Below are 14,696 nucleotides of genomic sequence, written 5' to 3' on the forward strand. Positions count from 1 at the left end.
ACACAGTTCCAGGAGAGTACTGAGATTTTAGTCAATACCACGGCTCCATTTCTATCAGGTGGAGGACTGAAGTACCTTTTTTCCAGAGTCTTCCATCTTTGTTACAAAGCCATGGAATGGTGCATATATACCGTCCTTTAACCTCATGGCTTCAACAGTACTGATATGAGTAGAGAGTTTCTGAAAAGTGTCCTGGGCAACATGAATGGTATTCTTGGGTTGACAGAGACATCTCTGAAAATTGTCACGGTCCTTATGTGTTAGAAGTGCAGAATCAATGCCTTCCGGGATCTTGGGGCTGGAACCTGAGGTGTAACCATAGCACTAATGCCTATTCCAATCACTAGCTCGAGTAACCCAGGCTTCTTACTTGTTAGGCTTGGGTGCGGCACCCTTTTGGCTGGGAGTGCATAACAGAAGAATCCCAAAATGATGTGGGTCGGTAGGAGCCATTACGTTTCCAGGTCCATTCCAAATGCCGGCGTGCTCTCTGCTGTTTCTTAATTGCCTTTAACTCAAAGTAATCCTTATGCCAAAGTGGCATATTCTGGCGAAGCATAATCTGATCCCCTTCAGGATTTATGAATAAATACCTGAACACTATTTAAACTCTTTGTACAGCAAATAATAACTGCTATGATCTGTTTATAAAATGACAGTTGTATATTCAGTGTACCCGAAGCAGTGCTTTGCTCCTAGAGGACACTTGGCAATGTCTGGAAACTCATTTGAGAGTCATGACTGAGAAAGGGGGGGTTACCGGTATCAAGTGGGTAGGAGCCAGGGGAACAGATCTCTACCACACAGAGCCAAGAATTATCTGGCATTAAATAACAAGAGCGCTAAAGTTGAGGAATCCTGAGGCAACTGTAAACACCACGCAGTTTTGACTCATATTTTTTCTGTCTTTTAAAGTCTGACTGAATGTATACTTCATCTATTGAAAGAAATCTTGTTTATATTTTAAAGGTTTCCTCCTCTGACATCTTTTGGAAATGGGTTTTCCCTGAATTCACTGCATATCAGTCTTATACAATTTAAATATAAATATTTCCACATTTTAAGTACCATTTCACTCAATTGTTTATGAAAACATTAACTTAAAGTTCTAACTTGACACTTTTGTATAACTTAAAAATATAATTCATATTCTGTTCTTCATATATAAAAATGATGCCAAAGGCTGCTGAGAGTAGACATTCTTCTTAAACCTGATTTACTGGTAGTAGTGATAGGTCTACACTGAGTCACCAGTTCTTGCAAGTCATCATCCGAGTAGCCATTTGGAACGTGATCGGCTGGGTACACACATCTGGTATGTGGCTGTGGAACAGATATTCTTTGTGGGAAATGAAGTGATCTGTGTTTGATCAAATGTTATTAATCTTAACAACACCATGTTTTCCTATGAAGTTCTAAGAACTTTCCTGGCCTTCACAGTCCCACTTCATGGTTTGAAAGTAAAATTTAAATTCATATGACAAAATGAAAGAATTCATATGACTCCACTCCAGGAAGACAACCCAATTAAAAAATGGGCAAAGGACCTGAACAGACACTTCTCCAAGGAGGACATACAGAAGGCCCAGAGACATGACAGGATGCTCAGCATCACTAGCCATCAGAGAGATGCGAATTAAAAAAACAAAGAGATACCACTTCACACCAGTCATAATGGCCATCAGAAACAAATCAACAAACAGCAAGTGCTGGAGAGGTTGTGGAGAAAAGGGAACCCTAGTGCACTGTTGGTGGGAATGCAGACTGGTGCAGCCACTGTGGAAAACAGTATGGAATTTCCTCAGAAAACTAAAAATGGAACTGCCTTTTGACCTGGCAATTCCACTTCTGGGATTATACTCTAAGAATCTTGAAACACCAATTCAAAAGAACCTATGCATCCCAATGTTCATAGCAGCACAATTTACAATAGCCAAGTGCTAGAAGCAACCTAAGTGCCCATTAGTAAATGAGTGGATCAAAAAACTATGGTACATTTACACAATGGAATTCTATGCAGCAGAAAGAAAGAAGGAGCTCCTACCCTTTGCAACAGCATGGATGGAACTGGAGAGCATTATGCTAAGTGAAATAAGCCAGGCTGTGAAAGATAAATACCATACGATCTCACGTATAAGTGTAACTTAATCAATGAAACAAACAAGCAGGCAAAATATAACCAGAGACATTGAAATTAAGAACAAACTGATAGTAACCAGAGGGGAGGTGGGAGGGGATAATGAGGGGGAAATGGGGAAGGGTCGTCAGTGAAGGAATATGTATAAAGGACACATGGACAAAGCCAAAGGGGGAAGGATCCAGGGTGGGAGGTAGGGATGTCCAGGGTGTTGGGGAGTTGTGGTGGGGTGGGGTGGGGGGAATGGAAACAACTGTACTTGAACAATAATAGAAAAGAAGAGAAAAAACAAACAAACAAAATTCGCATGACAAAATGGAAGTCATATTCACCTAATCATTTTTCTTTTCCCTTAAAAATAGTTCTTAGAAGTTCTTTGGGGTGGGGAGCAGCAATTGAAAAGGTGAGCCGGTGTAGAAAGCTCCCTTGTTTTCTATTCCTCTCCACTTAGAGCATCAGAGGCCTAGAATTTATTGGTTCATGAAGTTGTCTGTTTGTTGACAGACATTAAAATCAATGCAGTTTTAAGCCCTGGCTGGCGTAGCTCAGTGGATTGAGCGCAGGCTGCGAACCAAAGTGTCACTGGTTCAATTCCCAGTCAGGACACATGCCTGGGTTGCAGGCCATGACCCCAGCAACTGCACATTGATATTTCTCTCTCTCTCTATCTCCCTCCCTTCCCTCTCTAAAAATAAATAAATGAAATCTTTTAAAAAAATCAATGCAGTTTTAAACACCCATGCATAAAAGTACACTTTCTTAATTTAGCATAGATTCCTGCTCATAGACCAGAGAGCACCATAGCTGTTTTGTTCTAACTGTTCCATAATGCTGAGCTTAACTCATTTTCAGTTTATACCAATGTTTTGATTAGACATATAAGGTTTCTCCTAATGAATCTGAGTTTCCTCTGAATTTTTTTTTAAAGGTGATTTTTTGTGCATAACTGTAGGAGACAAAGTATCACACTTAAAAAAATTACGTTCATTATTCTTATTTATTCAGTGGTCACCACCATGAAAACTATTGTAGATAATTTTGGTAAAATGACCAACATGAGCATTGGTTCACTGAATCCTTTCAGCTTAAGACAAGAATGGTGTAATCTTGGTCAGCTCGACCAACAGAACACAGAGAACATTCAGAGTTAAATATGACACCTATAATTAGGAAGACCTATGGTTATACCATAGCAATTTTAGGGATGAGGTAATTTGGGGAGAGTTGAAAAAGCAGCAATTAATTAAAAGTTTTCAATGCAGTTTATTTGTGCCGCAGGACATTCTTTGACACCCAGAATGCTCTGTAAAAGAAACCCCTGGTACCTGTTGTCCTAACGGGTTAATGTGGCATGTAATTAGTAGTATAGAAATAAAGTGTCCAAATCTCTTTTACTTTTCGTATTCTAACTTCACAGGCCCTTCTATCAACTCCCTGGGATCCACGCGGCTTGGAACAAACGAAAAAAGCTTGTGAAACAGCCAGGGGCCTAAGGAATTATGTTTCACTGAGAAAAAGTAGAAGGGTGGCGATTAGATTAGGCAAGGTGGGAAAGTGATATTGGCAGGTAAAGCATTGGAAAGTTACAACTTGGGTTATTTTTTAACTGGCGTCCTACAAACGGCCAGCGTGTAGGTATCTTACTCTCTAACTTGTAAATGAACTTCAGGTTCTCTTTAGTTCGGGAGGCTGCTGAATCTGAGAACCTGGCGGCGGTTCAACGACCCCGCCTTCAGGGTTCCCTGGGGGCATCTTCTTGAGAGCCTGATTGTCTGGGGCGAAGGCGCAAGGAAAGCACGTAGTCTAGGGAGCGAGGGCCGCTGGCCCCAAATCAAACACAAACCGGCCTTGCTCCCCTTAGGTGGAAACTTCCCCGGCCTTGAGCAGAGCGGGAGTGGGTGGCTGGGCGGCGGTTCCCCTTGCGGAGGCAGAGAACCGCGCGCACGAGATACGAGGCGCGCGGCGAGCGCCGCTGCCGCTGCTGCTGCCGCCACCTCCTCCCCACCCCGCCTCCGCTCCCTCCTCCCTCCACTCGGCCCGGCCTCCCTAGATCCCTCCCCTAGTTGCTGGCTTTGGCGGCGGCAGCGGGCGGCATCAGGCGGGGAGGGCGTGCGCCAGCAGAGAGGTGTCTGCTGCGAGGAAAGGGAAGTTTCTAGTGGAAGGTCGTCTGTCCACCAGCGCGTCCTCCCGCTCTCCTACGGCAGCATCATGGCGGAGCTAAGCGGTTCGCCCGTGCATGTCCAGCAGCCCCAGCAGGCGGCTCCGATGACAGCGGCAGCGGCGGCGGCGGTCCCGGCCACGACAGCAGTGCCGGCCCCGGCGGCAGCGCCCGCGGTCCCGGCCCCGGCGGCACAGGCCGTCGGCTGGCCCATCTGCAGGGACGCTTACGAGCTGCAGGAGGTTATCGGTTAGTGCAGCGGGCGCGGCAGGGCCGGCCCAGGCTAGGCACTGAGGCCGGGTGGGAGGCGCGGCTGGGAGTGGAGGGGGCGCGGGATGCTGGGCTCGCCTGCATGCACGCCTGGGAGGCAGAGAGGCCGGCTTCGGGGCCTACCGGCTTCAACATTTTTTTTTTTTTTAAATTTATTTGTTCGTCTGTGAGCACTGGTGCTGCAGGAGGTGGCGCGGCGGATGTGACTCGCACTGCAGACAAGCCGCTGCTGCAAACTTTTATCTCCCAGATCGCCGGGGCGGAGAAGCCGGGGACCCGGCAGCGCTGCCGCATCTCCCTCCACCCGCGCGCCGGGCCGCAGTCCGTGGCCAGTGGCCACGCGGGTAGGCAGCTGCGGGAGGGGTGGGGTTGCGGGGGCACCGCCCTGGGCTTCCAGCGACCCCGCCTCGCACCCCGGGGGACCCTGCGGGCGCAGCCGCACCGCTGCTTTCCAAGCTCAGCGCCTCTGCCCCTAGTCAGCAGCCTCTTTTTGAGGGTAGCCGAGCTACGTAGAAGTCTAGAAGTCGCGGAGGCCCAGGTTCTTACTTGAGGCTGGGAGGATGCTGGCCTCCCTCCCTGTCAGCCACTGCTCCAAGTGTGCTGTGTAACCCGGCTCTCCGCGCCGCCCGGGTACCCGCCTCTCTTGGTGCCGGGGCGCGCCGCATGCTGCCCAACCGGGCAGCCCGGCGAAAGCAGGCGCCCTGGCCTTCTGCCCTGCACGGGGCAGATGCTTTCCTCTGGTACAGGGCTGAGCTGCAAGGGTGAAACCCGAGGCTGTCTGCTCGGTGTTCTGCTCCCTTCCTTCGGTGCCTTCTAGTCGGCTCACAAATATCACCTTATCTTACATTTTTAAAAACCTGGCAAAGTTGACCGGCAAGAAGCCAAAGTTACTTTCTTTGGGCCAAGCACGTGAAGGGCCGGGAATTTGTGTTGACCCTTAGAACCTTCCCTATTGGATCATCCTGTTTGAGAGGCTTGTTAAACCCAGTTACGGAAGCCTCCAGGTCTAGCTCGCCCTCAGTTTCTAACCTCACTGGTGCTGGGAAGGGAATGCTGCCTTCCCATAATTAGATAGTTAAGTACGGTAGTGAAAAAGGGATTCAGAATATTTATCTTATATACTTTTTTGTTTTTCATTAAAAATATTCTCCAACCCCCTCTTTAAAAAAGGTAAGACTTACATTAGATGTTTAAACAAGCCTTTATCACTCACCACAGTGTGAATGAAACATAGTGCAGACAGGAATTATATATGAGAAAATGATGGGCAGAACAGTAACCTAGGATATAAAAGCTTCAAATAACCTGAAATGGCATGTCTACAAAAAATTCTTTGAAATTCCAAACCTTTCATAACTTTTTTTGCCAAAGACTCTCAAGGGATGGGTCTTGGTCAAAGACTCATGAACTCCTGGATTGAGTAACTGCAAGGGTATCTAAAAGCCTAGGGTATTCAATGAAGATCCCTTCAACCTGGCAAATAAACCCCTTCATCTTTCCAGTTTTATTGGCAGTCTTCAACCCTCCCATATTCTGCTTACATTAATTGTACCCAGAATAATCACCTGTCCTAGGACACATTTGCTCTTTTAGTCTTTGCTGCCTTTGTACAGGCTCGTCTGGAAGTGCCCATCTTTGGAGTGAATCTCATTCAGCTTCCAAGGCTGCCACAGTGCATGTTCTTGAGAAGCCTTCTGCTTCTCCTGAGGCAAAGTAGTGTGCTTCTTCTGCCCCTCTTTTTACATACCTTATTGCATGTAACCCCATAGTTTTTGTCTGCTCTACAAAAGCTGAGGGTCTTCTGTGTCCCTAGCATTGTGCTAGGTGCTAGCAGTATAGAAATTAATAACAATGGCCCCTGCCCTTATGGACTTCAGGTATTTATGTAAATGATTCTGCAGGATGTGAGGAGTGAGTGCTGGGAGAGCACAAAGGAAGGAGTGACTGCTAGGAGAAAGAAGGAAGCAGGATATTTCACTGAAGACTTGAGTGAGATTCTGAAGTCTGAGTAAGAGTTTGTGAGGTGCTTAATTATTTCTGTTGCTGCCCTCCCTAACCACCTGTGAACTACAGGGCAGTGTTATTTAACCAGCTGTCTGCAGCTTGTAGGGATGGTCCATACAAGTTGAATGATGGTATGTACCCCATAGTTTACCACAAGGTAGGGACCAGAATTTACTTAGAATCAACTTATATGCTTATTTTGTTAATTTTTAGGGTTAAAAATGTAAGCTTTGTCTTTTGAAAACCTAAGACTTTCAGTTAACCAGTTTTGTGAACTAATGAATAAAATCTTATTTCAGTTTAATTTAAGTGATGGTATTAGTGACAGGGCTTTTTTTTGGCTTGCAGTAGCAGCACTGCTAGTTATGGTTGGTCGATTTAATAATAATCAAAAGAAATTTAACTGAGGAATTTGAGAATGGGAACACCTGCTCATTATTTCTATCCCAATTTTTTCATGTTCATACTATGGGAAGAACTTCGCCATATTTTAAATTTTTCTTTTTTCTTTTTTTCCAACTAAAAGAGATGGCCTATGTGGAGGACATGTTATGTTGAAAAATCAAAATTGTTGGAATAGAATTTTGTAAGGGCTTAGTGTGTATAGGGAATTATGAACCCATTTCCATTTAGTGTGTAATGCTAGTTGAGTAATTCAGGGTGAATGTGGTTAAGCACTTTTGCTTAAACATTGCACGTAGAAGTTAGTAGTTCAAACACTGAACCAGTTTGGACATGAATGTGGAGGGACAGCCTTTGCCTCTCCCAGCCAAATAGCAGGTGACATCTGATAGGGCTCCAGCAGTGTGAACTGTGACCAGCAGGAGGCTCAGATGTGCCAGAGCAGAAGGCCAAGGTGTTTTAACTTTCTAGTGTGGCAAGGGGCCCCCCCCTTTTTTTTTTTTTTCATTTCCTTCTGGGCAGAGGTTGGGGCCTCAAGATTGAGAGAGAATAGGTTTGCTAATATCCAGACAAAGCAGGTTCAGTTGTCTGACTTTTGTTTTAGAAAAATAAACACAGGGTTTTGGAAGTCTAAAAATAAAGTTTCCTCTTTGTTGTATTGTTCTTGTGTTGTAAAAGATCAATGGAGAATTTGTAATGCTCTTAGGGGTAATCTGGTTCAGATAGTTTTACATAACCTAAAAATGAAGTAAACTCTGTGGGAGGGAGATTTATACTGAGAGAGGGGTTAGCAATGTTGTGAGATTTTTACATTTTCTTACCCATTGGTATTCCTGTCTTTGTAGATTTCAAATATTTATGTGTTCTCTCGGAGTAACTGCTCTTTGGAGGCTTTCTCACTTACTTATACTCTTCAGACTCATTCATCTTTGTTCCTCACCTCTCCCCCATCTTGCTCTCAAGTTCCTTTTTACCCTCAGATTCCTTTTTTACAAGTATAAGGGGCACCCAAAGATATACCATCTGAAAACTTAGTTTGCTTGTTGGTGATAGTACTACGATCACCTCGATTTACTAAATAACCGAGGAAAAGTGAGCTGTGTACATGATGGCTTGGGCATCCCTTATATGATTGAACAACCTCAAGGGGCCTTTCTGCCAAAGAGTGGAGGTCATTGCAATATCAGTTTTTGTGTTTGAGTCAGACAGTTCCAGCAAGGGCTGTTACCTTTGCTGATTTTCCTCAGAGAAACCATAAATACACTTGTGCCTCATAGTATGTTTGATTTTCTTAGATTTTTTACAGGCTAAGCCTTTCTGTAGTTTTGCACTTGATTTCTCAGTGTTGTTGCACTTTTGTCCTGGGTGGTCACTTAGAATGATCTAGAAGTAACACCTACTGACTTTGAAGTCCTAGGGAACAAAAAGAATTTGATTCCTAGATTCCTGGCCATGGTTTATTCAATCATTCAGGTGCAGCCTCCCCAGGCCCGGCTAATAGACTCACGGCCAGGTCTTTGAGGCTCTTTGGTCCTGAAGTGAGACCTGCGTTGGCTCAGAGCACACCTGCACTGCTCTGGGCCCTTGGAGTCTGTGGTTTAGGGATTAGGTCTGGTGTTAACCATGTGCTGGAGGGATCTTGAGGACGGTAGGAGCCACACTGGGTCACTGTTGTTTTTGAAGGACCTCAGATGGCTGGAGCACTGAGTGTGTATTCTGGTCTCTCAGATTTTTTAGTCCGGCGTGCTCGGCTGCTGCAGCTAGTTTGTTAGTTGGGCATTTTGTTTTTAACCAAAAAGGTCCTGAGATGCTTAGCCTAAGACAGGGCTTTTGATTTTCACATCATTTCATTTTACTTTTGGTATAGAGAACAATTGATTGAGAAATATTCTTTTTGTATTTTGTATCTTTCTGTATTGTACCATTGTGGTAAAATATACAAATATACACAGGATTTAACATTCTGGCTATTTTCCAAGTGTACAATTCAGTGGCATTAATTACGCTCACAACAGTAGTGTTTTTTTAAATGGGCTCTTCAAGCCACCATGTGGGAAACATCTTTAAGTAAAAAGAAAGTTATGGTAGAATTACTACGATCCTTGCTTTATTTATGTATTTGATTTATGATCGATAACATTATGAAATTTTCCCTGAGTGTTAGAGTCTGTCTCAGACTACATTTTTGATGGTATTTGAGAGTAAATTAAAGCATTGCGGACTAAGGATTCAGAGGGCCTGGTCTATTTCATATCTTGGCAATGGCAGTCACTGGCCTTGCGACCTTGAGCAAATTACTTAGATGTGTCTGCATTCAGATCCCTCATTTGTAACACTGAGATGATAAAAATAGGGTTGTGAGGACTGAGAGAATTTAAAGCACTTAGAATAGGACCTCGTGGCACAATGCATGCTTTTAATTAGTCTTAGTGGTAAGTACTATAAACTGCATTTGTTAATCAGATTCAGGTTATCAGGAGAGAACACAGTCTGTCTTTGGCAAGATTTTGGAGTGGCATGAAGAGTTTCCTCGTCTGAGCTTCTATCAGGGAGGAAGCCGGAGGAAGAGGGTGCCTGGTAGTCTCCTCCTTCCAGTGGACGGCTAGAAGGTGGTGTCCCACGTGGGACTGGCTTCCCCTCTGGCTTCCCCTTGCACCTCTGCACCTCTGCCATGGGAGGAAGCTGAAGAGGTCTGTGGAGCTCCTGGCGATTTGGACAGCTCAGGGGCTGAGGTGCCAGGTGGCCCTCTGACAAGTGGTGAGAGCATCCTGCAGGAAGGTTGTTGGGAGGAACAACCTGCTAGGGCTGCACTTTTCTTCCACCTCTTAGTTTGCCCTGCGGAGGCTGCCATGCTGGCAGGAAATGCTGCTGAGTAAAAGAAATAGTCACTGTCCCAGTGAGTGAAAGGACAGGGGCATTTGTTTTCAGATAAAGTCATCACTATTGCTCCCCTGTCTCCTTCCCTCTCTGCTTTCCCTTCAGCTTATAAATATTCTCAAGTCTCTCTTTCTCTCTCACTCACTCACTCACAAGAAGAGAACAAAGCAAGACACTCTTACTGCTCCTTCCTCTTCAAGCTAAGACCTTATCTCTTTCCTTTCACACAGCTGAGCCCTTTGAAAGAACCTCCATTCACTTCTCAGCCCACTGCAACCTGGCTTCTGTCCTTCTGCTAAGAAACCAAAGTTGCAGTCTCCACAATTTCCGTGACCCTTCTGTGGCCAGAGCCAGTGGTCACGGCAGCTTTCTCCCTTTTCCTCTCTCTCTGCAGGATTTGACACCATTCTCCTTCTGCTTTCCTGCCTGACCCTGCTCCAGGATCCACTTCTCTTTCTGTCAGAGGCTTCAACCACCACCTACCATGCCGAGGGTCTCCCTGAGGTTTGGATCAGTGTGTGGGCTTCCTTTTATATGTCTCTGCTTAGATATTGCAAAGAACTTCATACTCAAAATTAAACTGTCTTTCCAATTTTGCCTCAATCTTAATTCTACTCCTTCAGCATTCTCCATCTTCCTTAAGACCTTCAGATGGGAAATGGAAACATGCTGGTCATCCTCCACTTTCCCATACTCCACCATCTCCCACATGTAATTGGTCATTAGTCCTAAATATTCTGCATACTGGATGTCTTCGCTCTGTCTCTAATTCTTGGTCTTCTTCTTGGCCATCACCAGTTTAGTTCAGGCCCTTACCCATTCTTATTTGGATTATTGGTAATGACTTCCTAACCAGGTTCTTATCTCCATTCTTGCTTCCAGCTCTAGTGTGCATGCATGGCTACCAAAGTGATGCTGCTGTACCAAAATTTTTCTGTTACCCTCAGGCTTAAACACCTTCATTGGCTTTCCCATCATCCTCAAGATGAACTCTGAGCACAGTGTTTAAGGCCTTTTGGAACTGTCTGTTGCCTCCCTTTCCAGTGATACCTTGTCATTTCCATCCTCAGCACAGACTCCCAGCCAGTAGGGACCTTTTGCAGTTACCGAAATGCTTCATGCTTTCCTAGCCTCTGCTAGGTAAGTGTTCCCCTCCTTGGAAAACCATTCCACCACCCTTTCCTTCCATTTTCGTCTGTTTAACATGGAGCTCTGTCTCTCCTTTTGTCTCACCTTTATTGAAGAGTACTCTGCATGTGGAAAAGTGTACACATCATAAATGTGTAGCTTAATGCATGCTCATAAACTGAACACACTCTGATCCTTTTAAGACTTGGAGTAAATGATCCCTCTTCACAGAAACTATTTCTGCTCCTGAGCCTCCTTCCCCCTTGGCCCCCTGCTCTGTCAGGCAGTTCATCCCCTAGCAGTCCTTGCAGTGTGTGAAAATTGTTTGCCTTCTTGCTCATCCTGGTGCTAGATGTTAATTCTTAATTCCTTCTTGAGTACAGCATCTCTTGCCTCCACACTCTTCACCCCACATTAAGTATTTGATAAATGTTTTCTGGGTGAAAGTCTGAATTCTGGGAATACTCCCTCCTTCCTTGTGGAAGAGGAATATTGTCTCACTTCTAAAAATTTGCCTTTCTGGTTCCTGATGATTTACTCTTGTCTATGTCTAATGATGATGCTGATTTACTTGCATTTGGACCAGTCATCTTAAAGCAGGGGTGTCAAACTCATTTTCAGTGGGGTCCACATCAGCCTTGCAGTTGCCTTCAAAGGGCCGAGTGAAATTTCAGGACTATAAATGTAACTACTCCTTAACTAGGGGCAAGGACCTTGGTGCTGCCGCTGGGTAGAAACAAGGTGCCATCTGCGTAAAACAAGGTGGAGGGCGGGATTTGGCCCGTGGGCCTTGTGTTTCCCACCAGGGTTCTGAAGGGTTCTGTGTAAAGTAGCTCATTAATTTTCCCAGATCAAGAGTAAGCACTTGAGTGCTTCCACCTGCCTGTGTTGCGCAGGCAGTCAGGCAGGCAGAAGCCAGCTTTCCTGGGGTCACCTGACTGTGAGGTCATCTGGCCTCTCTGGACTAAAGGACCCAGAGCTCCCTGCCACGGCTGTGGCATCCTTTTACTCAGGCGTTGCAGAGCAGGATATTCTCCTCTTCTCCAGAGCTTCCCTTTCTCTCTCTCTGGTTTATGCGTTTATGTAGAACCCAACCTTGAAGAACTCTGTGGGGCCTCTTGCTGTGTAGAAATGAGGACTGGTGGAGAAGGTCAGGGGTACAGGTGGAACAGGAGCAGACGAGACTGTCAGGACAAGTGGTTTTGAAAGGTGGTTAGAATGGCAGGAGTTGTATTTTTGTAAATGGTGAGGGACTGAGGGTGATAGCATTGGTGTGGTACACGCTGAAACCATAGAACTGGGTCTTTTCAAGTGAAAACCAATTTAATAGGTGTTGTAATTCCTTTAGGGTTTGTGTTTTGGGATTTTTTTTTCCTATTTAAATAGAATTCTCCATGTCATCACGTGACATTTTACACCCTCACCCCCACCTCAGGACAATTTTGTTTAAATTATACCAAAGCGACTCCAAGATGGTTGAAGTGATTCAAGTGCTTCAAGTGTTTCTTTTTCCAAATCTACTTTGCTTTGGTCAAGTTTTTGCTACTAAAGAAGAATTCAATATGTTAATTAAAAAGGCATTTTAGATTTGGCTTAACTGGGAAGCAGGGGAGAAATAGCAGTCCTTTAGAGAATGGATTGGCAGTGCTTTAGCTCTAGAATTGATTTAGGTAAACACTTTGGAAGCTGTTGTGAGTAATGCTGATGTATTTCAAGTTTCTTCTCACTTGCCAAACAGTTATTTGAGAATAAAGTCTGGCTAAGCTTTAAGACACTTCTTGAATATTGAGGAATTACATGAATTGGCCTTTTGAGCTGATTGTATATTTTGATGTATGGTAAAACATCATTTTAAGGTAGTTTTATTTGAAAACTTCTTCCTAGTAAGTGGCCTTTATTATAACTCTCAGAGGCCTAGTACTGGGCGTGCTCATGCAGTTCTTGCCTTTGGTGAAAACATACATTTTGGTGATATTTATCGGGTTCCAGTTTCTCAATCTTTAGGCCCTACTAGAGAGAGCTATTTACCAGAAGGACTGGTATGACAAGCAGAGATTGATGACTGTCTGTCATATGAGTGTTAGATCTTCATTTGGGGAGTATTTTGAAGCCAGTGACCTGTGACAGTTCTGAGACTTCTCACACTCACTCTACTGCTGGCCGAAGTGTTAGAAGAATTTGTGATCTTGTTTTGGACTGGCAGCATCAGTTTCAGTATTTCAGTTGTTTTTGTTCCTGCCCCATTTAGTTTAGAGATTGGAAAATGGTGATATTTTCTGGCTTGGTGCCTATTGGCCTATCCTGTGTTGCTTATTTTAATTTAAATTATCTGGTCTGTTTGTCCTTCCTCCCTTGATCCTTCCCTCCTTCCTGCTCTCTCTCCTTTCTTCCCTTCCCTTCTTCCTTCCTTCTTAATTGGCAATGTCACCATCCCCTTTGCTTAATTGTGAGGTGACAAGAAATCAGGGGACAGTGCTCAGGGGAAGGAATCATAGGTCCATGCTGGCTTTTACAAGTCAGCTCCTAAGTGAGGAACATGGAGGGATGATGAAATTTAATTTTGGAAGAGATCGAAGAGCAAATCCATTCCTGCTCCTTCTTTTTACAACTGAAGACCCTAACAGCCTGATTTGAAGTAGTTTGTCCATGGTCCAGAAGTCCTTAGATCTCAGGCTCATGACTCCTGCCTAGTTCACTGCTTTCATCTGCTTACATCACATTGAATCCTCATTGGTGGAAAGGAAGAAGTTAGGAAAATGCATTGACTCAGTGAATTTTATAACTATCTGGAAGTACATTTGCCATGTAGATAGTAAAAGTCTTATTCATTTGGAGATGTTAAAATGATCTTTATCTATGTTTCATTCTTTACCAGGCATGTTTATTGAACATGTAAATCAGGTGATATATACACATACAATAGCTTAATTTCAACCATCATCTTTTGCCTGGTCTGTTACAATACTGTATTTTTAATCTTTGGTTATAGCCTGCCAGTGAGGAGGAGGAGGGGTGTGTGCGTGTGCACTCTTGCTAGGGAAAGTATTGTAAAAGGTTGAGGAGCAGTGAGGTGAGGGTGAAGACTGCATGTGAAGTTGATGAACTTCACGGCTGATCATCACTGGAGCAAAGTTTCTGCACCAGAGCCAGGCCCCTTTGGCCTGGCTGATAACTTAGGACCGGGTGGCTGCAGACAACAGTGTTTCTCACAGAGTGTCTGCCTTTAAGCTGTCCAGTATGGTAGCCACTAGCCACGTGTGGTTATTTAAATTTAAATTAATTAAAATTAAATAAATTTGGGGAGGGGAGAAGGATAACTAGACAGGGCACAGGGGCTGTTTAGGGCAGTGAAACTACTCTGTGTGACCTTATAATGGTGGATACATGTCATTATACATTTGTCCAAACCCACAGAATGTACACTACCCTGGAGTGAACTATGGACTTTGGGTGGTAATGGCACGTGAGTGTAGGTTCATCAGTTGTGACAAACCGACCACTCTGTGTGGGGGCTGTTGATAATGGGGGGGCTGTGCGTGTGTTGGGGGAGGGGATATTTGGGAAATTTCTACCTTCTCAGTTTTGCTGTGAACCTAAAACTGGTTTTAAAAAAGAGGTTTTAAAGAGGTTTAAAAACCTCTTTAAAATAATTAAATAAAATATAGTCTCTCAGTTGCAATAGCCACATTTCAAATGCTCAATAGCCAATTGTGGCTGGTG

The 14,696-nt window shown here is 44.4% G+C and overlaps 1 protein-coding gene across 1 annotated transcript in view; it reads left to right on the forward strand.

Annotated features, from left to right (window-relative positions):
• Window positions 1-3,928: 3,928 nt before the first annotated feature.
• STK39 (serine/threonine kinase 39) overlaps window positions 3,929-14,696 on the forward strand; it is a 277,365-nt gene continuing 266,597 nt past the window's right edge. The window contains exon 1 of the mRNA XM_045830811.1: window positions 3,929-4,544. Within this exon, the coding sequence (XP_045686767.1) occupies window positions 4,346-4,544 (199 nt within the window). The 5' untranslated portion in view covers window positions 3,929-4,345. The remainder of the gene's footprint in view (window positions 4,545-14,696) is intronic.

This window comes from Phyllostomus hastatus, unplaced genomic scaffold (genome assembly GCF_019186645.2).
Source record: "Phyllostomus hastatus isolate PE091 unplaced genomic scaffold, TTU_PhHast_1.1 phas_contig_1, whole genome shotgun sequence".
Taxonomy (NCBI): domain Eukaryota; kingdom Metazoa; phylum Chordata; class Mammalia; order Chiroptera; family Phyllostomidae; genus Phyllostomus; species Phyllostomus hastatus.